The sequence below is a fragment of the Hyperolius riggenbachi genome, chromosome 12, assembly GCF_040937935.1.
Source record: "Hyperolius riggenbachi isolate aHypRig1 chromosome 12, aHypRig1.pri, whole genome shotgun sequence".
Classification (NCBI taxonomy): domain Eukaryota; kingdom Metazoa; phylum Chordata; class Amphibia; order Anura; family Hyperoliidae; genus Hyperolius; species Hyperolius riggenbachi.
This window is the reverse complement of record NC_090657.1, coordinates 159,353,082-159,376,471: the sequence shown is the minus strand read 5'-3', so window position 1 is coordinate 159,376,471 and position 23,390 is coordinate 159,353,082. Positions and strand designations below refer to the sequence as shown.

At 44.9% G+C, this 23,390-nt stretch overlaps 1 protein-coding gene across 1 annotated transcript in view; it reads left to right on the top strand.

Annotated features, from left to right (window-relative positions):
- The window catches only part of LOC137541396 (uncharacterized), a 59,008-nt gene that overhangs the window by 11,759 nt on the left and 23,859 nt on the right, over window positions 1-23,390 (top strand). Inside the window, exons 3-4 of the mRNA XM_068262674.1 lie at window positions 7,972-8,028; window positions 18,433-18,478. Of these exons, the coding sequence (XP_068118775.1) occupies window positions 7,972-8,028; window positions 18,433-18,478 (103 nt within the window). The remainder of the gene's footprint in view (window positions 1-7,971; window positions 8,029-18,432; window positions 18,479-23,390) is intronic.

Sequence of the window (23,390 nt, the reverse complement as noted above, 5' to 3'; positions counted from 1 at the left end):
TATTGTCCGGCGCTGCGTAATATGTGGGCGCTTTATAAATACAATAAATAAATAAATAATCTGTCAATGCAAAGGGGCATTTAAAATTGAGGGTGCAGAGGTCAACTCAAGCAAAGGGGGGAGGGGGGTATAAGGGTGGAGAGGAGCAGTAACTCAAGAGGTGGTCAGGGTGAGGAGAGATCAGTGAGGAAAGAAAGGGTAAAGGGGGCAGACAGAATTGAGGGTGTGTTAAGGGTGAAAAAGTCAGCAGTTTAAGGTAAGAATTGAGGGGATAGCCAGGACCGGCGTTTCCATAGGGACAAACTGAAAACCACTCCCTGTGAGGCCCCACAGCTCCCAGGATGCTCCTCCCTTTCCAGAGGCACTGCAGTTTCCAGCATGCCCCTCCGTCTCCATATAGCACTGGGTTGACCTCCAGGGCCTCAGAGCTGGCTGCTGGGCCCCCAGACCTCCTATAATGTGAATAGGGGTCCCTTCAAGGCCCTGTACAGTATTTACAGTGGAGAGCACTCCAGCCATCTGTGTGCTACATCCTTGTAGGCGCCTCATCTCCTAGCTTAGCAGCACGTATATACTCATGTGCCACTGGGTTACGGAGATTAGGTGTCTGTGAGGGCAAAGCATAGACCGGTAAGTTACAGACAGGTAAGTGCGCTCTGCTGCAAATACTCTGCAGAAGCTCCAGGGGGTCACTTATTACTTTGGGGGGAGACCAGGGCCCAGGGGAGTTTGCCAGCTGGCCCTAGGGGACAACCCAGTACTACATAAAGTAGGAGGGCATGCTTGGATCTGTATATAGAGGAAGGTGGGGCTTGCTCAGAGCTCTGTTGCCTCTATAGAGGGGAGGAGCATGCTGGGAGCAGTAGTTCTGGGCTCACAATTCCCAAAGGACTCTGTAACGATTGTGGAATTCTCTCCGTGATCAGCGCACAGGACGCGCGCTGACACTGCAGAAATCCTCCACAAGCGTATAATTTGAGAGAACCCAGCAAAAGGTGCAACGCACCTGTAGAGGGAAATTCCTGTTGGCAGATGGAGCTGTGGAGTGCAGAGGAACAGAGCCTCTGCCCTGCCACAGACGCCAGATAGGAATTGTACGAAGGGAAGAACCGCAGGGCAAGATAGCCCTTCAAGAGAGAGAGTAAAGCGACAGAGTGTATGTGTGTCCACCAATCTAGTCGCCACCCTGCGACGATGAACACACAACCATGAAGATCAGGTGGGAAGGCAATCGCAAGAGATGGCGATTGCTACCAGTGACACAAGACAGAATAAGCACAGAGGAGGAATGTATGTATGTCTACCAATCTCGTCGCCAACCTGCAACAGTGAACACACAACAGAGGAAACCAAGCGAGAACGCAATCGCAAGAGAAGCGATAGCGACCGAGAATGAGCACAGGGACAGAATGTATGTGTGTGCACCAATCTAGTCGCCAACCCGCGACGGTGCACACACAACAGCAGAAACAGAGTAGGAACGCAATCAAGAGAGAGGCGATTGCCAGAGGTTACACAAGACTTAAAGAGACTCCGTAACAGTCTTTGTAATAAATCAATGTATCTTTCCCCTGTCAGACTTGTCGGCCTGTGTCTGGAAGGCTGCCAAGTTCTTCAGTGTTGTGGTTCTGCTATGGACTCCCCCTTCCAGGCCCCTCTATGCACACTGCCTGTGTATTATTTAGATTAGAGCAGCTTCTCTCTTCTCTCTTATCTTTTACAAGCTGGATAAATCGTCCTCTGAGCTGGCTGGGCTTTCACATACTGAAGAATTACAGACAAGGGCAAAGCTGTTTGCAGGAGAAAAAAGAGCAGCCTGAAACTTCAGTGCATGAGAACTGCAGGGGGGAAGAAACACACAATGATCTCTTGAGATTCAAAAGGAAGGCTGTATACAGCCTGCTTGTGTATGGATGTATTTTCTATGTGTGGACATACTGTACATCAACCTACTTCCTGTTTTGGTGGCCATTTTGTTTGTTTATAAACAAACTTTTTAAAACTGTTTTTAACCACTTTTAATGAGGCGAGGAGCGGCGAAATTGTGACAGAGGGTAATAGGAGATGTCCCCTAACGCACTGGTATGTTTACTTTTGTGCGATTTTAACAATACAGATTCTCTTTAAGCAAGACAGGGCACGAGAGTAGCAAAGGCACAGCAAATCATACAATGAGAAGATAAGGAAAACAACAAACGCTAACTAAACGCGAACACCGCACTCATTCGCAACAGCGAACGCGTTTACTGTGCGATCTCCGCACATTAAGCGCAACAGAGACAAGCACGCCTAACTAACCACCGACACATAAACACAAAACAGAGAACGCGAGCGCTTGCTTAACGGTTACCTCACCGAGCCTACAGCAAGCGTTCATATCAGACAAGACAGACAGACGGACGGGAAGCAGGATAGGAAAGATCCACTGCTCTTTCCGCCAGAGCGAGTGCGATCCAGGTAAAGTAACAGAGCTAGCAGGATCCACTGCTCTTTCCGCCAGAGCGAGTGCGATCCAAGTTCAGGGACAGGATCACAGATCAGAAGGATCCACAGCCGCTACCGCTAGGGGCTAGTGCGATCCAAGCAAGACAGACAGATGAGATAGCCGGTAACAACCGCTGCTCCAGCTATACTCCAAGAAATCGATCAGAAGGATCCACAGCCACTACTGCTAGAGGCTAGTGCGATCAAAACACGACAGACAGATGAGACAGCAGGGAGCAACCGCTGCAACAGCTATACTCCAAGAACAAAGATCAGAAGGATCCACAGCCGCTACCGCTAGAGGCTAGTGCAATCCAAGTAAGACAGATAAAACAGAAGGGGCTACCAGTAGCAACCGCTGCCCTGGTTAGCACCCACAGACAGACAGGACGATTTCCTATCGACCACCGTTGGCGACAGGACAATCACAGCAGAGTGGCAACATTGACAAAACAGATAAGCAGGCTAACTGCACTAGAGAAGCTGCCTAGCGCAGTCCCCAGAATTACTCTAAGATAACTATAACAATCCAACAGGGAAGGCTGACACTCCAGGAGTGTATTTAACAAACCGTTATGACCAGCAAAGCCTTCTGGGAGCAGAAAGCCTTTATACTGCCAGCCCTCAAAGGAGACAGCTGGGCAATTTGCATGTATGCAAATCCCTCAGCAAAGCAACTCTGAAAGTTGCTAGATGAAGCCAGGTCTCCTTTCCAGAGACCTGCATCTCTCAGACATAAGGAATGGTCAAACATCTGTCTGCCTGTGCAGCCAGCTGAGCGGATCATTACAGACTCGAATTCGTGATTCAAATAAGGGCTTAATTGCTTCAGCTGTGCGGCTGGGATAGAGGGGGGTTACTTACCCATAAAACCGTTGTCTTGTATGTGTACCAAACAAGACTCACTACCGCGCACTTCCTCCTTCCGGCTTGAAGGAGGAAGTGTGCAATAGTGAGTCTCCCAACGCGTCCAATAGGACACGTGCAAAATGTTTGGAACGCAAATGTTTGGAACGCATAGAAGACAACGGACTTTAAGTGAACCTTAAAGAGAACCTGTACTGAGTAAAAATATTTAAAATAAACACATGAGATAACTTCAAATGAACATTACATAGTTACCTTGCCATCAGTTCCTCTCAGAAGCCCACCATTTTCTTCTGACAATGATCCCTTCCAGTTCTGACAACATTTTGTCAGATCTGAAATATATCAGTTGCTGTCAGTAAAATATCAGTTGCTGTCAGTTATAGCTGAGAGGAAAACTGATGTACCAGGTAATGTCCATGTTTCCCTATGGCTCAAATGGGCGATGTTACAGTTTAACTGTGTGCTGACCAGAAAGCTGTTATGGGTAATGGCCATTTTCAAAATGGAGGACGGAAAATTCCCTTGATCACAGTGAACAAACAGGAAGCGGGACAGGAAAAAGACACTGAGGAGTAGACTACATGGAAGGTAAGTATGACTTGTGTATGCTTATTTTGACTTTTAATGTTCAGTTCAGGTTTTCTTTAAGTAAAAAAAAAAAAAAAAGAGTTTTACTCACCTGGGGCTTCTACCAGCCCCCTGCAGCAGTCCTGTGCCCTCGCAGCCACTCACTAATCCTCTGGTCCTCCGCTGCCAGCTAGTTTCATTTTTGCCGACAGGCCCGACAGGACTGGCCACGCGTAGCTTTTTCCCCATTCCCGACTGCAATTAGCGCTATTGCGGGCTGCAACGCGTAGTTATTGAATCTAGGCATTCGTAATGCGGCAACGCGTATTTTTGTACACGTTGCGGCCCGCAATAGCGCTAATTTCAGTCGGGAATGCGGAAAAAGCTATGCGTGGCCAGTCCTGTCGGGCCTGTCGGCAAAAATGACACTAGCTGGCAGCGGGGGACCAGAGGATTAGTGAGTGGCTGCGAGGGCACAGGACTTCTGCAGGGGGCTGGTAGAAGCCCCAGGTGAGTAAAACTCTTTTTTTTTCTGACTTAACCACTTCGTCCACAGGTCAGTAGATATACGTCCTCTGGGACTTCATCTAAGCCACAGGTCAGTAGATATACGTCTTGTAGCAGAAGCAGTGCTGTTCAGGATTGGGCTTGCTCCTGTGCATATTTCTGGCACTATCTGATGCAGGACTAATTGGTGAATGGGAATATAAGTTTCCTGAGCTAATAAGATTGATTTTTACTATTAAAGGTACTTTATATTCTCATTTCATAGTGAAAAACACACTTTGTAGCACTATTTCAGAATCAAATATCTTCACCATAAATTGTGACCGGAACATAATCGAAGTTTTGTGATTAGCAGTAAGAATAGCCAAACAAAATGTGTGTTTTTTATCGACAGTAGCGCTTTTTATTTTTAAACTGGAATTGGTAAAACTGAGAAATACATGTTTGTTCTATTTTTTTCTTTGTTTTCCCATTAAAATTCATAGAAAACAAAATTGTTTGAGGGAAAAAATGGCATAAAATAAAAGCCTAGTTTGTCTTGAAAAAAACAATATATATTTCATTTCTGTGTCATAAGTAGGGATAAAGTTATTTCTGATTAAATAGGGACATAGCTAAACTGTGAAAACTGCTCTGGTCAATAAGTTGAAAACAAGGTCTGGATGCGAAGTGGTTAAGGTTCACTTTAAGGTAAGTAACCCCTCTCTCCCAGCTGCACAGCTGAGGCAATTAAGCCTCATTTGAATCAATTGAATAGATATGCACATGCCAATTTTCAGTTTATTATTTAAAAAAAAAAAAGTCATTTTATATTTGTTTCTCATTTCACTTTACCAACTTAAGACAATTTTGTTCAGATCCATCACATAAAATAAGGTTATAAAACACTACAATTACAGGTTGAAATGTAACAAAATAGGTACAGAGTCGAGCGGAAAGGGGTGAAGACTTTTGAAAGGCACTGTACTTTGTACTGCACTGCAGGACATGTTGGCACTAGATAAATACTAAGACACCAAAACAATGTCTGCAACACTAGCAAAAAATGAGAGCGTGCTTAGGGCCCAACCAAACAAGCTGCATGTATTAGAAAAAGAAAGCCCATAGATATAGCACCACTCAATGTATAAGTAATAATACAAAAAAGTTTATTCCTTAAATAATCACATATGATAATTATTGACACATATAGGAGTTCAATATGTACATTAAAAACAATTAAAAAAGACCACATAGTCCTAGAGCATCCAGCTGCAATAATACATATATCTCAAGTATATCAATGCATATATCCCAAAAATATATCAATAAATGCCAACTTGGTGGGTATCAAATGTGATCCCATCAGTGGTAGAACCCGGGTTCAGTATCAACAAACAATAGTGCAACAATTGTGTATAACCAAATAAATAAGTATTATCATATAGAAAAAGGGACTAAAGTGCTGAGTGCTAAAGCAATGGCAGTGATAAAGATGGGCTGCACAACTGAATGATAGGAGCAGCCTAATAGATAAAGTGCATGAGAGGCAACGTGAAAAGTGAACAAGAAAGGAGATACTTAGCCCGAGGCACTGGTAAACAAGGCAGCTGGAGAAGACTGGGGTCCCCTCAGACGTTTCCCCCAGGTTCGCGGGCGTCACCCCGCTTTGAAAGGAGGAGAGAACACCGTGCTTGTGAACGCCAGTCTGGCGTTTAAATAAGAAGAGGGGCGTGTGCCGAGAAGCGTACGTCAACCAGATGTGACGTCACCGCTACTCGGAGCATGCGAGACTGGGCAGAAGAAGGAGGAAGACGGAAGAGACCACGCTGGAGCGCAGGCTGCATAGGAAGCCGGAAGGTGAGTAAATAGAAGCGGTTGCCTAGGAAACCAATACTCTATATACCGGAGAAGGGAGAATAGCAAGGGGAGAGAGAGTATATAAGTAAACTAGGATAGATGAGACGAAGGCTTATATATTAACACAAATACACATGCAAATACGTCAAATCCAATATATTGACATACACACGCATGCACTATGCAATACAGCGTGAAATATAATAAAAGGCATTACGTCTCTATACATACCTATGCATAAAACATACAGTCTACAAATACATCCCTATACAACCATCTATTAAAGGGAAAGTAAAGCCAAGGCCATATTCTGTGTCCACGTATTGCCCCGCACGCCAAAAGGGGGGAGCAGGATGACATAGGAGCAAAAGTCAATGTGATCATGCTCAAAAAGGTTCATATGTCCAAGAAAAATCCGGAATAAATGTTCAATCCAGGAACAATTAGGGAGGCCTGCATTGATCAGAAAACTGGGGTCCCATGTCCACATACAGTCCAGGTAGTCCATGCCCAATCATATGGACATAACGAATCAAAGTCCACACACAGGTCCATGCATAGGCAGTAGATAGGCACAAAGGTATATTGCAATATACAGTATGATCTGCACATACAGAAGAAAAAGAGGTGTAAGCAAATATGTATACATATATGAACACATATATAAAAAAGGGTGAAAGAAACCTTTTTGATGTTACAACAAATTGCAGCAAAATCATATATTGCATACCATATAAGCAATACCAGTTAATAACAGTACAGAATATACTACTCTAAGAAGCCAGACCAATCAATTTCCTCATTGATGCCAGATGGTGCCATACTATCAAGTTGATAAATCCACCTGGCCTCTCGTTTGAGCAGGGCCCCTACAATGTTGCCTCCCCTCATGCCCAATCTAATCTGATCTATGCCACAGACTTTGAGGCCCACCGTGGAGCCCCCATGGGCGAACAAAAAATGGGATGCAACCGATGTTAAGGTCTCGCCATTATCAAAATCCCGTTGGGCCAATCTGATCTTTGACAGATGCTGTTGAATCCTAGTTTTTAGCATGTTTTTGGTCTGTCCCACATATAATTTACCACAAGGGCAAGTCCTAACATAGATGACCCCCCTGCTTCTACAATTAATATATCCTTTCTTGTTCACTTTTCACGTTGCCTCTCATGCACTTTATCTATTAGGCTGCTCCTATCATTCAGTTGTGCAGCCCATCTTTATCACTGCCATTGCTTTAGCACTCAGCACTTTAGTCCCTTTTTCTATATGATAATACTTATTTATTTGGTTATACACAATTGTTGCACTATTGTTTGTTGATACTGAACCCGGGTTCTACCACTGATGGGATCACATTTGATACCCACCAAGTTGGCATTTATTGATATATTTTTGGGATATATGCATTGATATACTTGAGATATATGTATTATTGCAGCTGGGTGCTCTAGGACTATGTGGTCTTTTTAATTGTTTTAATGTACATATTAAACTCCTATATGTGTCAATAATTATCATATGTGATTATTTATGGAATAAACTTTTTTGTATCATTACTTATACATTGAGTGGTGCTATATCTATGGGCTTTCTTTTTCTAATACATGCAACTAGATAAATACTAAATAATAATAAAAATGAATAAGTGAAATTACATGTGTCTTTAACGATTGTGTTGGTGTTCCTGTTCTTTAATTTTAGGACACTCCATGGAAAAGGGCAGCCCGGGATTCGCAGAGGTACAGAAATGGGTATATGGTAAGTCCTCGTCCAATAAAAAGGTTAAAAGGTCTTAGATAAAAACTCTCTATAAAAGCGGAATAAAACCCAGCATTTCTACTTTGCTCTAATAGATTATTTACAGCATATTATCTACAACCAGCATTTTTTTTTTACTAGAACAGCAAAGGGTTAACACAGGCCTTAAAGAACAAGCGACACCCATGCTAACCTAGAAATAAAAAACACATATATAAGTAGATAAATACTACTTCTACTTACATAACAGATGTATTGTGCTATCCACATAATGATTCCTGTGAATTGCAGAAAATTCTATTCAGGGCAGTGGCCATTTTGCCAAGCTAATGCTGACATCATATCCTCCCTGACTCTTGTTTTCCCCCCTCCCTTCTCTTGCTCATTGTTTATTCATTAGCTGCCCTCCTCCCAGAGTCTTTTTTTTTATTTACACATCCAATCACTGAGTCACCTCAGCCTTGCTTGTAAACACAAGTGATCAGCTAGGCAGGGAAATATATGGAAGAGGAGGAATATATTATAGATAAAAAGAACTCCCAGCATTCAAAAGAACTCCCAGCATTCAACTTTTTTTGCACTGTTTGGCACTAGGGCCAGAGCTCCTAAAGTATGTGATAACTCCAAACCATAAAAGCAGAAAAAGTTTTGAATGCAGGATTAGCATCTTTATCATTTAATACACTCAGACCAGTTGCTGTTGAAATTTGATTTTTATGGTGACAATACTGCTTTAACCTCCCTGGCGGTGCAATTCTGTCTGCCAGCAGAGCTGGATGCATCCAAAGTTGTAGATAATGTTATCTTGTGTTTGAATGTATCAAGTGAGGAATGTAAACTAAGCCTTCTCTGACACTGCCGGGTCTCCTAAAGACAGTGAGACAATCAGAAAGCATTTATGCTTAAAGGTGGCCATACAGTGGCCGATTTGCCATCAGATTGACCAACAGATGGATCCCTCTCTGATCGAATCTGATCAGAGAGAGATCGTATGGCTGCCTTTACTGCAAACAGATTGTGAATCGATTTCAGTATGAAATTGATTAAACATCTGTGAAGCGGCTGCTGCCGCCGCCCCCCAGGCCCCCGCATACATTACATGATCCGGCCGGCGTGAGTCCCCCGGTCTCCGTTGTCTTCTTCTCCGCGCTGGGCTCAGAGTCTGGCAGGCTTTACTGTACTTCCTGTCCGGGGAAGTTTAAACAGTAGAGGGCGCTCTACTGTTTAAACTTCCTGCCGGGACAGGAAGAAGTGAAGCCTGCCGGACTCGGAGCCCAGCGCGGAAAAGATGCAGCGGTGACAGCGGGGACTCGCGCCAGCCGGATCAGGTAATGTATTGCCGCTAGCGTCGGTCGTCGGGCATTCGAACGCCGCTATTGATGCACTCCCGACCCGCCGGTGATCGAGCGAAATCTTTCGCACAGACAGGAACGATGGGAACGATCGATTTTGGATGGAAATCGATCGTGCGGTCAGCATTTGCGCAACGGTTTCACAGCCGATTCAAACACAGTGATTGAATCAGCTGTATATCGGCGGGAAAATCGGTAAGTGTATGGGCCCCTTAAGTTAGACGATGAATAAAGCAGTTGTGAATAAAATGCAAAGTAAGCTCTCAGAGTAAAAAAAAGTGTACTTTGGGAACGTATAATTTCTAAATGAATAATAATACTTAAACACAAAAGCAAATATGCTAATTGTATGGCATATAAAAAGTAGGAAAACATGTTTTTATTGAATATTATGTCAGGGTTTTATACCGCTTTAAAGCAACTGCTCTGTAACAACAACAAAAGGTTAACCTGCATAGAAGGCTGTGACAATCCAGCCCCGCGATCCCGTCGAGATCTGCTCCCGTTAGCGTACGCAGGAAGTACGGGCGCAGACGGACAACGAGACCGGTTGCTGGATCGTCAGAGGGAAGAAAGAAAAGGCGACAAAGCGTGCCAATCCCGTCTAATCTGCTCCCGTTAGCATACGCAGGAAGTACGGTGAACAGACTGACAAAGATTGGTCGCGCAGCTGCCGACAATATGTAATGGGGTAAACATCCACCAATCCCGTATTACTAGGCCACTGTTGCCATGCAGGTCTCATGCACTAGAGACTGCTGGAGGCAAATTCACTGTGTGCGTAGTAAACGGTTAAGATCGGTTGGAGGTGCCCATACATGTACAATTCTGATTGTATATACAATCGGTAAACTAAAAATATCGATTTCGCGCTGGAAATCGGGTAAATACACTGCCACCACTGCCTGATTGGATGAATGGAGCAGACAGTCTCCAACTAGGGCGAAGAGACCCTAACGCTATCATAATACGGTAGCCAGCCCAATCACGTTCAACACACTCCAGTCACCGTTCGGGGAATAGTCACTTCTGACGGCTTAAAGACTGTGAGCAATGTGACGTTAAAGAAAGGTTACTGGGTCCCTATATGATGCAATCTCGAATTGTATTTACAATCGAGAAACGAAAGTTATCAATTTCACACAGGAAATCTGGTACTAGCTAATCCTACAAGGAAGAAACGGTTATTTACAACCTAGCTAGCAAATCAACAAGTTATAAGCAAGTAATAAAACAATGCGGTAGTATAACTAACTCTTCAGAGGGCAGATTCGTTATAGCAGCAATCCGATAACCAGAAAAGGCACACAACTGAACGATAAAAAATCGTCAGTTTATTTCTAAACTACATACACACAGCTTATTTTAGAACAGATTGATTTGATAGAGAGAAGAGAAGAAAAGAAACAGAATGTCCGCATATACAGTTCAAATACCGTTATTGGTAGTCCATGCGGCAATCGCAAGTCTTTGGCGTAAAGTCCCAAAATGGCGGTTGCCATGCGGCCAACAGGCCTTTGTTAAAAATCGTTCCAAGATGGAGGTTTTGGCCAGTGTCCTTGCGGGCTGCCAGGATGTTACTAGGCTTCAGATTGAAGGTAAAGGACCAAGAGCTTTCTGGGCTCTCTGTGGTTATAGCCCCCACTCCAGCAAGGAGGGGTTAGGGGGCGTGGATCACACGCCTCTTTGGAACAGGAGATTTTCCCGCCCCTTGCATGAACACAAAATATACCTGACTCATGATAAGTGTGCTCATCTGCAAACCATACAAGTTATGTTAAATCTAGTAACATTTTTAGGTTTGTCAGAATTTATCAAGAACGTTTATACCAAACATGGGGGGTCAGACCCCTGGGGTATTATAGGGTTATTTTAAAACAATCTTACGCTAGATCTGGCAGTCCGATTGGTCCGTAAACCTGTCAGAACCAGCGCCCTGTGGAATCCCACAACCTGTGCAGATTTCATGGGCAGGGAGATCTGCTATGCCAGGAATTATGAAGGAAATATGGAGAACATATGAATATTGGGATTCCTGAGGTCACAGCAGGTTTTCCTAAGGTCAGAAGTCTTTTGAAACTCAGGCAGCAGCCTAGGTGTCAGATCTCCTGCTGAGACTGGGGCCGATCAGACTGGAGAAAGCTGCAATTTATGAGTAGAGTTGGGCCGAACCTCCGATTTTAGGTTCGCGAACTTCCGCGGAAGGTTCGGTTCGCGTTAAAGTTCGCGAACCGCAATAGACTTCAATGGGAATGCGAACTTTGAAAAAAAAAAAAATTATGCTGGCCACAAAAGTGATGGAAAAGATGTTTCAAGGGGTCTAACACCTGGAGGGGGGCATGGCGGAGTGGGATACACGCCAAAAGTCCCCAGGAAAAATCTGGATTTGACGCAAAGCAGCGTTTTAAGGGCAGAAATCACATTGAATGCTAAATGACAGGCCTAAAGTGCTTTAAAACATCTTGCATGTGTATACATCAATCAGGTAGTGTAATTAAGGTACTGCTTCACACTGACACACCAAACTGTTCACTGAACAGAACAGGTATGCAGTGGCGGGTTCACTGAACAGAACAGGTATGCAGTGGCGGGTTCACTGAACACAACAGGTATGCAGTGGTGGGTTCACTGAACAGGTATGCAGTGGTGGGTTCACAGAACAGGTATGCAGTGGCGGGTTCACTGAACAGTACAGGTATACAGTGGCAGGTTCACTGAACAGAACAGGTATGCAGTGGCGGGTTCACTGAACAGTACAGGTATACAGTGGCGGGTTCACTGAACACAACAGGTATGCAGTGGCGGGTTCACTGAACAGGTGTACAGTGGCGGGTTCACTGAACAGAACAGGTATACAGTGGTGGGTTCACAGAACAGGTATGCAGTGGCAGGTTCACTGAACACAACAGGTATGCAGTGGCGGGTTCACTAAACAGGTATACAGTGGCGGGTCCACTGAACAGAACAGGTATGCAGTGGCGGGTTCACTGAACAGGTATGCAGTGGTGGGTTCACAGAACAGGTATGCAGTGGCGGGTTCACTGAACAGTACAAGTATACAGTGGCGGGTTCACTGAACAGGTATACAGTGGCGGGTTCACTGAACAGAACAGGTATGCAGTGGCGGGTTCACTGAACACAACAGGTATGCAGTGGCGGGTTCACTGAACAGGTATACAGTGGCGGGTTCACTGAACAGAACAGGTATACAGTGGCGGGTTCACAGAACAGGTATGCAGTGGCAGGTTCACTGAACACAACAGGTATGCAGTGGCGGGTTCACTGAACAGAACAGGTATGCAGTGGCGGGTTCACTGAACAGGTATGCAGTGGTGGGTTCACAGAACAGGTATGCAGTGGCGGGTTCACTGAACAGTACAGGTATACAGTGGCGGGTTCACTGAACAGGTATGCAGTGGCGGGTTCACTGAACACAACAGGTATGCAGTGGCGGGTTCACTAAACAGGTATACAGTGGCGGGTCCACTGAACAGAACAGGTATGCAGTGGTGGGTTCACTGAACAGGTATGCAGTGGTGGGTTCACTGAACAGGTATGCAGTGGTGGGTTCACAGAACAGGTATGCAGTGGTGGGTTCACAGAACAGGTATGCAGTGGTGGGTTCACAGCACAGGTATGCAGTGGTGGGTTCACAGAACAGGTATGCAGTGGTGGGTTCACAGCACAGGTATGCAGTGGTGGGTTCACTGAACAGGTATGCAGTGGTGGGTTCACAGAACAGGTATGCAGTGGCGGGTTCACTGAACAGTACAGGTATACAGTGGCGGGTTCACTGAACAGGTATGCAGTGGCGGGTTCACTGAACAGTACAGGTATACAGTGGCGGGTTCACTGAACAGGTATACAGTGGCGGGTTCACTGAACAGAACAGGTATACAGTGGCGGGTTCACAGAACAGGTATGCAGTGGCAGGTTCACTGAACACAACAGGTATGCAGTGGCGGGTTCACTAAACAGGTATACAGTGGCGGGTCCACTGAACAGAACAGGTATGCAGTGGCGGGTTCACTGAACAGGTATGCAGTGGTGGGTTCACTGAACAGGTTTGCAGTGGTGGGTTCACAGAACAGGTATGCAGTGGTGGGTTCACAGAACAGGTATGCAGTGGTGGGTTCACAGCACAGGTATGCAGTGGTGGGTTCACAGCACAGGTATGCAGTGGTGGGTTCACAGCACAGGTATGCAGTGGTGGGTTCACTGAACAGGTATGCAGTGGTGGGTTCACTGAACAGGTATGCAGTGGTGGGTTCACAGAACAGGTATGCAGTGGTGGGTTCACAGAACAGGTATGCAGTGGTGGGTTCACAGCACAGGTATGCAGTGGGGAGTTCACAGCACAGGTATGCAGTGGTGGGTTCACAGAACAGGTATGCAGCCAGACAGGAACAAGTTAAGCCTAACTAATCTTTCCCTGAGAGACAGTCTGCAGCAGCTCGCCCTACTCTCACTAACGCAGGCAGCACACGAGTGACCGTAATGGCCGCCGCTGCCTGCCTTATATAAGGGGGGGTGGGGCTCCAGGGGCTAGTGTAGCCTAATTGGCTACACTGGGCCTGCTGACTGTGATGTAGAGGGTCAAAGTTGACCCTCAAGGTGCATTATAGGGCGAACCGAACTTCCGCAAAGGTTCGCCAGCGGGACGCGAACGCGAACCACCGAAGTTCGCCGGCGAACCGTTCGGCCCATCTCTATTTATGAGCTTCTGTCACTGATATCTACCCGTCATCTGATGGATGAGCTTATAAACTCTCTAGGGGGCCACATAAGGCCAGGAAACACCCGGTCCCATGTAGGTGCAAGGTTTTGTAATTAGAAGCTACCAAAGAGCCAGGGTTTGTTAGCAGCCAGAGAGTAAGAGAAAAAATAAGGGGATTTTAAACCAACAACTGTCAGTTTGGTTGGTTTGCGAAGAACTGGCGTTCGTAACTCCATGACGCATTCGATCTGTCATATCGACGGCGTCACAAAGGCTACAACAGATTTACATGTAGACCTAGAGAAGCTCTGTCAGATTCCAGCCACACTAGCCCAGGGGCATTGCTAGCCCCAAAGATCAGTGGCACGTGCCCCGGATCTATTCTGGGGTGCCTCGGATGTCCTCCAGGCAGAGTCAGCTGTGGTGCCTCAATGGCGGGCATGCTGGGAGCTGTGGTGCATCAATCGGGGGTATGCTGGGTGCTGTGGTGCCTCTATGTGGGCATACTGAGTGCTGTGGTTCCTTGCAGGGTGCCGTGATGCCTTTATGGGTACATGCAGGGAGCTGTGATTCTTCTATGGGGGCATGCTGGGAGTTGTGGTGGCTTAATGGAAGGCCTATGGGAGCATGGGAGGTGGTCCACTAGAAGGTCAGGGAATGCTGTGGGGAGCTGCCTGATAACCTGGCAGCAGGCCAGCCCGCCCAGCAGAAAGCCAAACTAACCAGTACAGAACCCAGGTAACTCTGCCTAGTTATGTTCAAATGACACTGCCTATTTGTGATATGCTGCACTGCTGAATTTTTTTTGTATTAAGGTTGACGGGGCTTTATCTAACATTTGGCTGAGCAGGCCTACTTAGGCCACTGTTAAGTTCATGTAAATTTCGCTCTGCTCATGACCACACCCACATTCTGGTATGTGGCCACACCCATTTTCTGGCTGCAGTGCCCAAAAGTGCCCCAGATCTTTTAGGATCCTAGCAACGCCCCTGCACTAGCCTATTAGTTTCTGATGCCAGAGACTGTAATGCCATGATTGTGGATGCTACATTGTTAGAAACTGCACCATAACACTAATTAAACTACTAGCCCTAACACTAAGCTTAAAGGATAAGGGCTCGTTCAGACTATACACGCTACCCTGCACATTTTAGCAACGCACATAGTGTGCGACATGCAAGAACGGTAGACGGGCATAGACAGCCCTTCTACCGTTCCTATCATATGTGATGTGCAGCAGTGCGATGCACTATTGCACTGCTGCATGCATTTTCAGGAATCGCAGCGCAGATCCCATTCACTGTAGTGAATGGGATCTGCAACGCATAGTAGCGCAGATGGTGTGCAATTGTACGCGTTGCGTTCCGATCGCACAGCTATCTGCGCTAAATGATGTGAACGAGGCCTATGTGTAAAAGTGTTAAATGGATTCCAAATTGCCCCTGGATCAGTAGTGCAATTGTAATGCACAGTTGATTTTGTCCCCTGGATCCCCTGGCTATCTACAAACACTTTCCCTCCTAGCAGCTTGTATGCTGTGTAAACTGTGCACCAGCTCTGATAAATATACAGTACATCCCTGTGTGACAACTCATAGGTCCCTCAAAGGAGCTATGTGAGAAATTTACCTGCTACTTTTCTGACAAAGTGTCCTCTGTACGGTCTCTTATTCAGTCTACTACAGCACCTAAGACTTATTCAACACCTGTTAATAGCTGTTGTGCTGGGAATACACCATGAGATTTTTTTGGCAGATAAATGGTTCGATAGATAATTTCCAACAGGTCCGATCTTATTTTCGATCGTTTTTCTGATCGATTTCTCATAGAAGTGAATGGAAATTGATCAGAAAATCGATTGGAAAAACAATCGGACAGTAAATCTGCTGAGAAATCTCATTGTGTATTCCCAGCATAAGAACAACTTAACAACCTGGGCTCATTTCAAAGGCATTAGTGAAACAGAGATCTCAGACATTCTCCATCACCTCCGCCAGACATCCTGTTTTGGACCCTGGACCAACTAAGCACAAACTGAAATGCCCTGATCTGTTTGGTCCAGCGTTCCATAAAATAGTAATTAGCTCTCTGCAAGCAGGGAGGTTTGCTACCTCTGTAAAAGAAGGAATCATCAAGCCCCTTTTCAAAAAACCTTTCATGGTTCCAGATGCAATTAGCAGCTACAGACCTGTCTCCAACCTCCCCTTCTTAGGTAAAGTTATTGGAAAGGCTGTCTACCTGCAACTAGAAGCCAGGCTCTCAACAAACAACATCCTGGACCATCTACAATCTGGCTTCAAGAAACACCACAGCTGTGAAACAGCCCTCATCCAAGTTTGCAATGATCTGCTTTTGATACAGTTGACTATGAAATCTTGCTTAATAGACTGCAGGAGTACTGTGACATCAGTGTCTCAGTCCTCCAGTGGTTCAGATCTTTGACAGAACACAGAGAGTATCCCTAGGACCTGCCATGTCAAACTCTGCACCTCTAAAATTTGGAATGCCACAAGGATCAATCCTATCCCCTCTGCTATTTGCAATCTACATGCTACCACTTGGCACAATTATCCAACAACATGGCATGACCTACCGCTGCTAATCCAATGACACACAGCTATACTTGTACTTCACACCTGGTAGAACAGATCCTATTCTAAAAATAAATTCTTGCTTAGCTGAGCTACATGAGTGGATGAATGATAACTGGTTGAAACTGAATGCTGACAAAACTGAGGTCCTTGTTGTCCAAGACCCGCACCTGGCATCGTAACAGCTCTATTCTAAATCAACACCAATCAGGATTAGGAATTCAGACAACAATAGCTCTGACTTTGTGTGCAGCCTTGGTGTACTAATAGATGGTGAATTGAGCTTCAGAAACCAAATCTTGGCTGTAGTCAAAACTTCCTACTTTCATCTGAGGAACACTACAAAAATGATACATCTTATTCTCCCAGAGGATCTTCCAACCCTAGTTCATGCATTCATCACATCACGGCTGGACTACTGCAATGCTCTTTATGCAGGCCTCCCAAACAAGGACCTGCTCCGCCTGCAATTAGTACAGAATGCTGCTGCCAGATTGCTAACAAACCAGCCTCACCACTGTCACATTACACAGATCCTTCACTCACTGCACTGGGTACCTGTAAAATGGAGAATATTTTTCAAGATTGGATCAGCAGGATCCATTAACTTGGTCACTCTCAGAGTGCACCTCCAAACCTTTGGAGCCAGAGCTTTCTGTCATGCTGCCCCTACCCTTTGGAATTCCCTACCACACCCGTAAAGACAGCCCAGTCCCTGGAGCTATTCAAATCCAGACTGAAAAGTCACCTGTTTAGCCTGGCTTTTCCAGACTTATAGAATTCTTCCTCTGTAACACAATTTACCAATCCACCAATTACTGGTCTGAGCCATGCTTATACGCTTTGAGTCCTATGGGAGAAAAGTGCTTTACAAATGTTATTTTGTGTTGTTGTTGATTAATGTTCTGTGCTGCCCTCCGTGTTGCTGTCTATGCTGTATACTTTGTACACTGTACACCAGCCCTAATATCTCTTTATCCTTGTTTGGCACTTTAACTCACATGATGTAAGAGCCCCAGGTGATCACTAGTTTCCTTTCAGATCCTATACCCAAACCTCTACCACAATCTTCACCGATAGATAGAACGGGAGACTAAAAATGCCTACTTGACTTGTTTTGCCTTCATAATTTAAAATAGTGTGAAAGGTAACTTGTGCCAGGCCATGTTAACATAACACCCGGGTCAGTTCTAGTCGCTATGGGGCCCCAAGCAAAATTAACCCAGCCTCCCCAACAGAACTCCCCCCCCCCCCCCCCAGAGTGCCATTAGGGGCCCCTTTGTTTTTGCCGAATTCACTCACCAACCCCGAGGGCCCCAAGCCAGTTGCCACGCCCAGGTCTCCCCCAACTTTAGTTTTGATTCCAGGGGGCCCCTGCAGAGTTTTTGGTAGAATAGCATCTAACCTGGCCAAGCTGGTGCACTCATCTATCAGTCTATGACTTTGTGCGTTCCCGTCCTCACCCTGGTAGGGGCGCCACTTCTCTGTGACCCTCGCATGTTTGTCACCAGATCACTGAAAAGATTTGCCAAGTGGGAATGAAGACAGAAACCCATGGAACAGCAAACTCATGGAGGAGCATGCTACCTGGGACAGGTGAATTTCCTCACTGCTGAAACCTTGAAGGGGCCCCAGGGACCATAATTAAGTTTAGGGTAGACCTGGGAAGGGGGGTGTCTGGCAGCCAGCTCTTGTCCTGACAGAAGCATTGGCCTTGCATAACAACATGTTTTTCTTTTTCATAGGAGAACTGGATGTTCTACCAAAATAAGAAGCGCTTTGATCCTGATGGTCAGTACTCCATTTTGTGAGATTTCGTGTCTAATTCTAATTCTAATTTTTTTTCCTTTTCTGTTGTGAAGAGATAATACTGGTTGATCATCCAAGCTGTTCTTGCTAGATATTAGAAGAAAGTCCGCTCTGTTCATCATCTCCATGGGTGCAGGACCACAAAACAAGACACCAGAACATTAACGCCTGCAATTGTCCGTGTAGATAGAATTAAACTCGTAACTTTTATGGTAGCATCAGAGGAGCATGAAGGCTCAGGCATATCGGGTCAGCACTCAGCCATGGATGATGCTCCAATAAAGGTTACAAGCTTAGTTCTACTTCTCTTTAAAATGCATATAAAATAAAATAATTCTTAGTAAAAAGTACCACCCAAAGAATGACTAATTTGTGGCGAAAAAAAAACATATAGATCATTTCTGTGTGATAAGTAACGGTAAAGTTATTGGCGAATGAATGGGAAGAGCGTCATATGAAAATTGCTCTGGTTTTTAAAGGACAACTGTAAAGAGAAGGATATGGAGGTTAACATATTAATTTCCTTTTAGGCAATAATAGTTGCCTGGCTATCCTGCTGATCCTCTGCCTCTAATTCTTTTAGCCATAGACCCTGAACAAGCATGCAATAGATCAGGTGTTTCTTACATTATTGTCAGATCTGACGACATTAATTGCTTGCTTGTTTCTGGTGTTATTCAGACACTACATGTAACAAACTTATCTGGTGTTGTCTCTGGAGGCTGCTCTGACAATGTTGAGCAGCTGCAAGAAGCTTCCTCTTCCTCTTTGTTCAGACGCATCCCCGGCTCCCCTGTAGATGTGAGTCAGCGTGTTGTTTCTGGCAGTCTCCCTAGGAGGACGCGCGCAGCTCAGAGCTGTCTTTATAGGTTAAGGAGGCGTGTCTGAGGTGTGTCTGCTGATTCCTGCGGTCAGCTGACACTTGCTGCAGGGATGTTGCTGATTGGTCCGATTTTCCTGGGGGTTTGGTCTGTGATCTATTCCTTCTATATAAGCCCAGGGCATTCAGTTACTCGCTGTCCATTATAGCTATCAGTTCGCTGAGCGCTGGACCTTGGCTTGCTATTGTGCCTAAGTCAGCTAGTTTACAGAGATATATATATATATATATGCAGACACTGCCGATATATATGTACTCTAGTTAGATCAGTCTTGTATATTGTATATTCTCCTGATTGTTTTCCTGTGTATGATCCGGCGTGCCCCTCACTTTGTTTAGTCTCATCCTTACTGTACTGCAGACATCTGATACTCGGTTTTGACCTTGGGCTGTTTACGACTCTGTCTCTGCCTTATCCTTCCTGTACTGCAAACATCTGATACTCTGTTTAGACCTCGGCCTGTTAATGACTCTGATTTTGTCTGACTCCTGGTACCTCTGTTTCTGAAACGTGTATGACCTTTGGCTATAACCGGCTTCTCGATTTCTATATTAGCTAGTATCTAGTGCCCAGGCATTACATTATAACGGACCAGTAAAGTATTATCATGGAGGAGTTGCAACGTCAGGTTCAGTTTCTTGCGACTGCTGTGAATCAACTCAATACAACAGTCGCTGCTCAGCAAGATGACACAGTTGCTAAACGCACCTCAACCTGAGCACGCAGCAGATCGTAGAGAGCAGTTTGTAGTTCCTCCTATCATTGAGCCTAAGATGCCACTGCCTGAAAAATTCTCTGGTTCCAGATCTGATTGCAGTAATTTTATGAATCAAAGTTTGACATTACTTTGAGGTTAGACCGAGGTCATCTGGTTCTGAATCCCAGAAAATATCTCTCATTAAGACCTCCTTACAGGGTGACTCGCAAACTTGGGCTTACGGGTTACCCCCCGAGCATGAAGCTCTTACATCTGTAAGCAAGTTATTTGAGGTTATGGCTGTGATTTATGCCGATCCAGACGTAGCCACTACCGCAGTTCGTAAGCTTCGCGAACTCCGGCAGGGCCGTCATACTGCAGAAGATTACGCTGCTGAATTTAGGCGTTGGTCAGTTTTCTCCAAGTGAGGAGAGGCTGCACTTCTTGACCAATTTTTATTAGATTTAGCAGATTCTGTAAACAATTCTCTGGTCAGTCACCCTGAACCTAAGACTCTTGAGGAGGCCATTTCTTTGGCTATCTGTGTAGATAGGCGAATCAGATATCGCCACCATGGTGGTGCTCATTCTTCTGCCACGTCTGCTCCTCGTTCTATTAGTGCTGCTACATCCTCTGGGGAAGAACCCATGCAGTTAGGGTATTCCAAATTGTCTCCCTTGGAGAAACTTAGAAGACGTCATGAGGGGTTGTGTACTGTGGTGAAAAGGGGCATTTTGTTCAAAATTGCTCAGCAAAAAGGAAGGCGGAAAAACTTCGCGCCTAGGTGTAGTTGGGGAATCTCACGTGGGTGAGCAGATTCTTCCCCTTAAAGTAAAAAAAATATTATTGCCAGTAACTATTTTTTGGAATAATCAGTCTAGTTCTGCTCAGGCCTTTGTTGACTCTGGGGCAGCGGGTAATTTTATTGATTCAGAGTTTGCCACAAGTTTAGGAATTTCAGCCTTGCCTTTGTTAAACAAGCTTTATGTTACTGCCATTGACGACTCTCCTCTTCAGAATGGCCAACCCATTGCTATTACGCCTGAGGTTTCTCTACAGATTGGAGTGTTGCATTTAGAGAAACTGCAGTTTTTTATTCTTAGAATGCCGTCTAGTCCCTTGGTTCAAGGACTCCCGTGGTTGCAGACACACAACCCACACATTGATTGGTACTCTGGTCAACTTACCAATTGGTCTTCTCTGTGTTCTGAGAATTGTTTAAAAAAAAAATTCCACTACATAACAGAGAGATCGTGTCTGATCAGTTTTCTCCTCAGTCTGCTGACAAGCTGCCCCCTCACAGACCCTATGACTGTCCTATTGATTTACTACCAGGTACTATGCCTTCCCGGGGACATTTATATAGCCTCTCTGGCCCTGAAAAACAGGTTATGAGGAAGTATATTAAAGAGAACCTTGACAAGGGTTTTATTCGACCTTCTACCTCCCCAGCTGGGCAGGTTTTTTTCTTTGTTGAGAAAAAAGATGGTGGATTACGTCCGTGCATAGACTACAGGAGTCTGAATAAGATTACTGTAAAAAACAGATATCCGTTAACTCTTATCGATGATTTGATTTCTCAGGTATCTGGCGCAAGAATTTTCTGTAAATTGGACTAAAGGGGGGGCATATCATTTGATTAGGATACATCAGGGTGATGAATGGAAGACACCCAAGATGGACATTACGAGTATCTCGTAATGCCCTTTGGCCTATGTAATGCTCCAGCTGTCTTCTAAGACTTTGTTGATGATGTATTCAGAGATGTTCTGGGCAAATATGTCATGGTTTATTTAGATGATATCGTGATCTACTCTCACTCATTGTCAGAACATCGGGAACACGTTAAAAGGGTTCTTTAGAGGCTTAGAGAGAATTCGCTGTTTGCAAAACTAGAAAAATACCTTTTTGAGGTTACTCAGGTACTCTTTTTGGGGTATATAATTTCTGACTCTGGTCTGTCTATGGATAAGAAAAAAGTATCCGCAGTTTTGGATTGGCCCCAACCCGGAGATCTTAAGGCCTTGCAACGTTTTCTAGGTTTGCCAATTATTATCACAAATGTATTAGGAATTTCTCCACCTTGGTGGCACCTTTGACAGACTTGACTAAGAAAGGAGCTGATCCTTCTAATTGGCCAGTTTCGGCCTGTGAAGCCTTTGCCACACTGAAAACAGCTTTTTTTTTCCGCTCCCATATTGACGCACACTAATGTTTCATTGCCTTTCTGTGTGGAAGTTGAGGCTTCTGAAGTGGGAGTGGGGGCCGTTCTCTCACAGTATTTGGGTCAGCCAGAACGTTTATACCCCTGTGCTTTTTTTCTAAAAAGTTTTCACCGGCATTATGATATAGGGAACAGGGAACTCTTGGCAGTCGCAAATGGCTTTTAAAGAATGGAGGCATTGGTTGGAGGGCACTGAACATCCCATCATGGTTTACACAAATCATATAAACCTAGAATATGTAGAAAAGGCCAAGAGACTCAATCCCAGACAGGCACGATGGACATTGTTCTTCTAACGTTTCAATTTCACCATCACTTATAAACCGGGAAGTAAAAATGTGAAGGCCGATGCTTTGTCCATGTGTTTTGATTCTGAAATTTCACAACCTAAGTCTCCTGTTTCTATTATACCTAAGCACTGTGTGGTCGCCGCCACAGACACTCTAGATTCCTCTGATTTGTCTGAAGTATTGTCTTCTTTCCAGGAGGACTGTCCACCTGGAAAACCTTTGAATGTGTATTATGTACCGATTCATCTTCATCTACAGGTGCTTCATCAATTCCATGATACCAAACTGGCAGGGCACCCTGGCAAGGCTTAAACTTTAGAATTACTAACACGTCATGTTTGTTGGCTTACTGTAAGGAAGGACTGTAAGGCTTTTGTTGACACATGCAGCATCTGTGCCAGAAGCAAAGTCTCTAGGAACGCTCCTAGATGTAATTTGATGCCCTTACCCATTCCTCAGGTCCCTTGGACCCATATTTCTATGGATTTTGTGGTCAATTTGCCTTCTTCTGGTGGGAAAAGTGTAATCTGGGTGATCGTGGACAGGTTCAGTAAGATGGCTCACTTTGTCCCATTGTGTAAATTGCCTTCTGCCAAGGAGTTGGCAGAATTTTTTATAGAACATGTCTTTCGTTTACATGGTATTCCAGAGAATATTGTGTCTGATAGGGGAGTTCAGTTTATCTCCCAATTCTGGCAGTCCTTCTGTTCTCGTTTAGGTATCTCCTTGTCGTTTTTCATCTGGTTTTCATCCTGAGACCAACGGTCAGACTGAAAGAAAAAAACAATCCCTGGAGCAATAT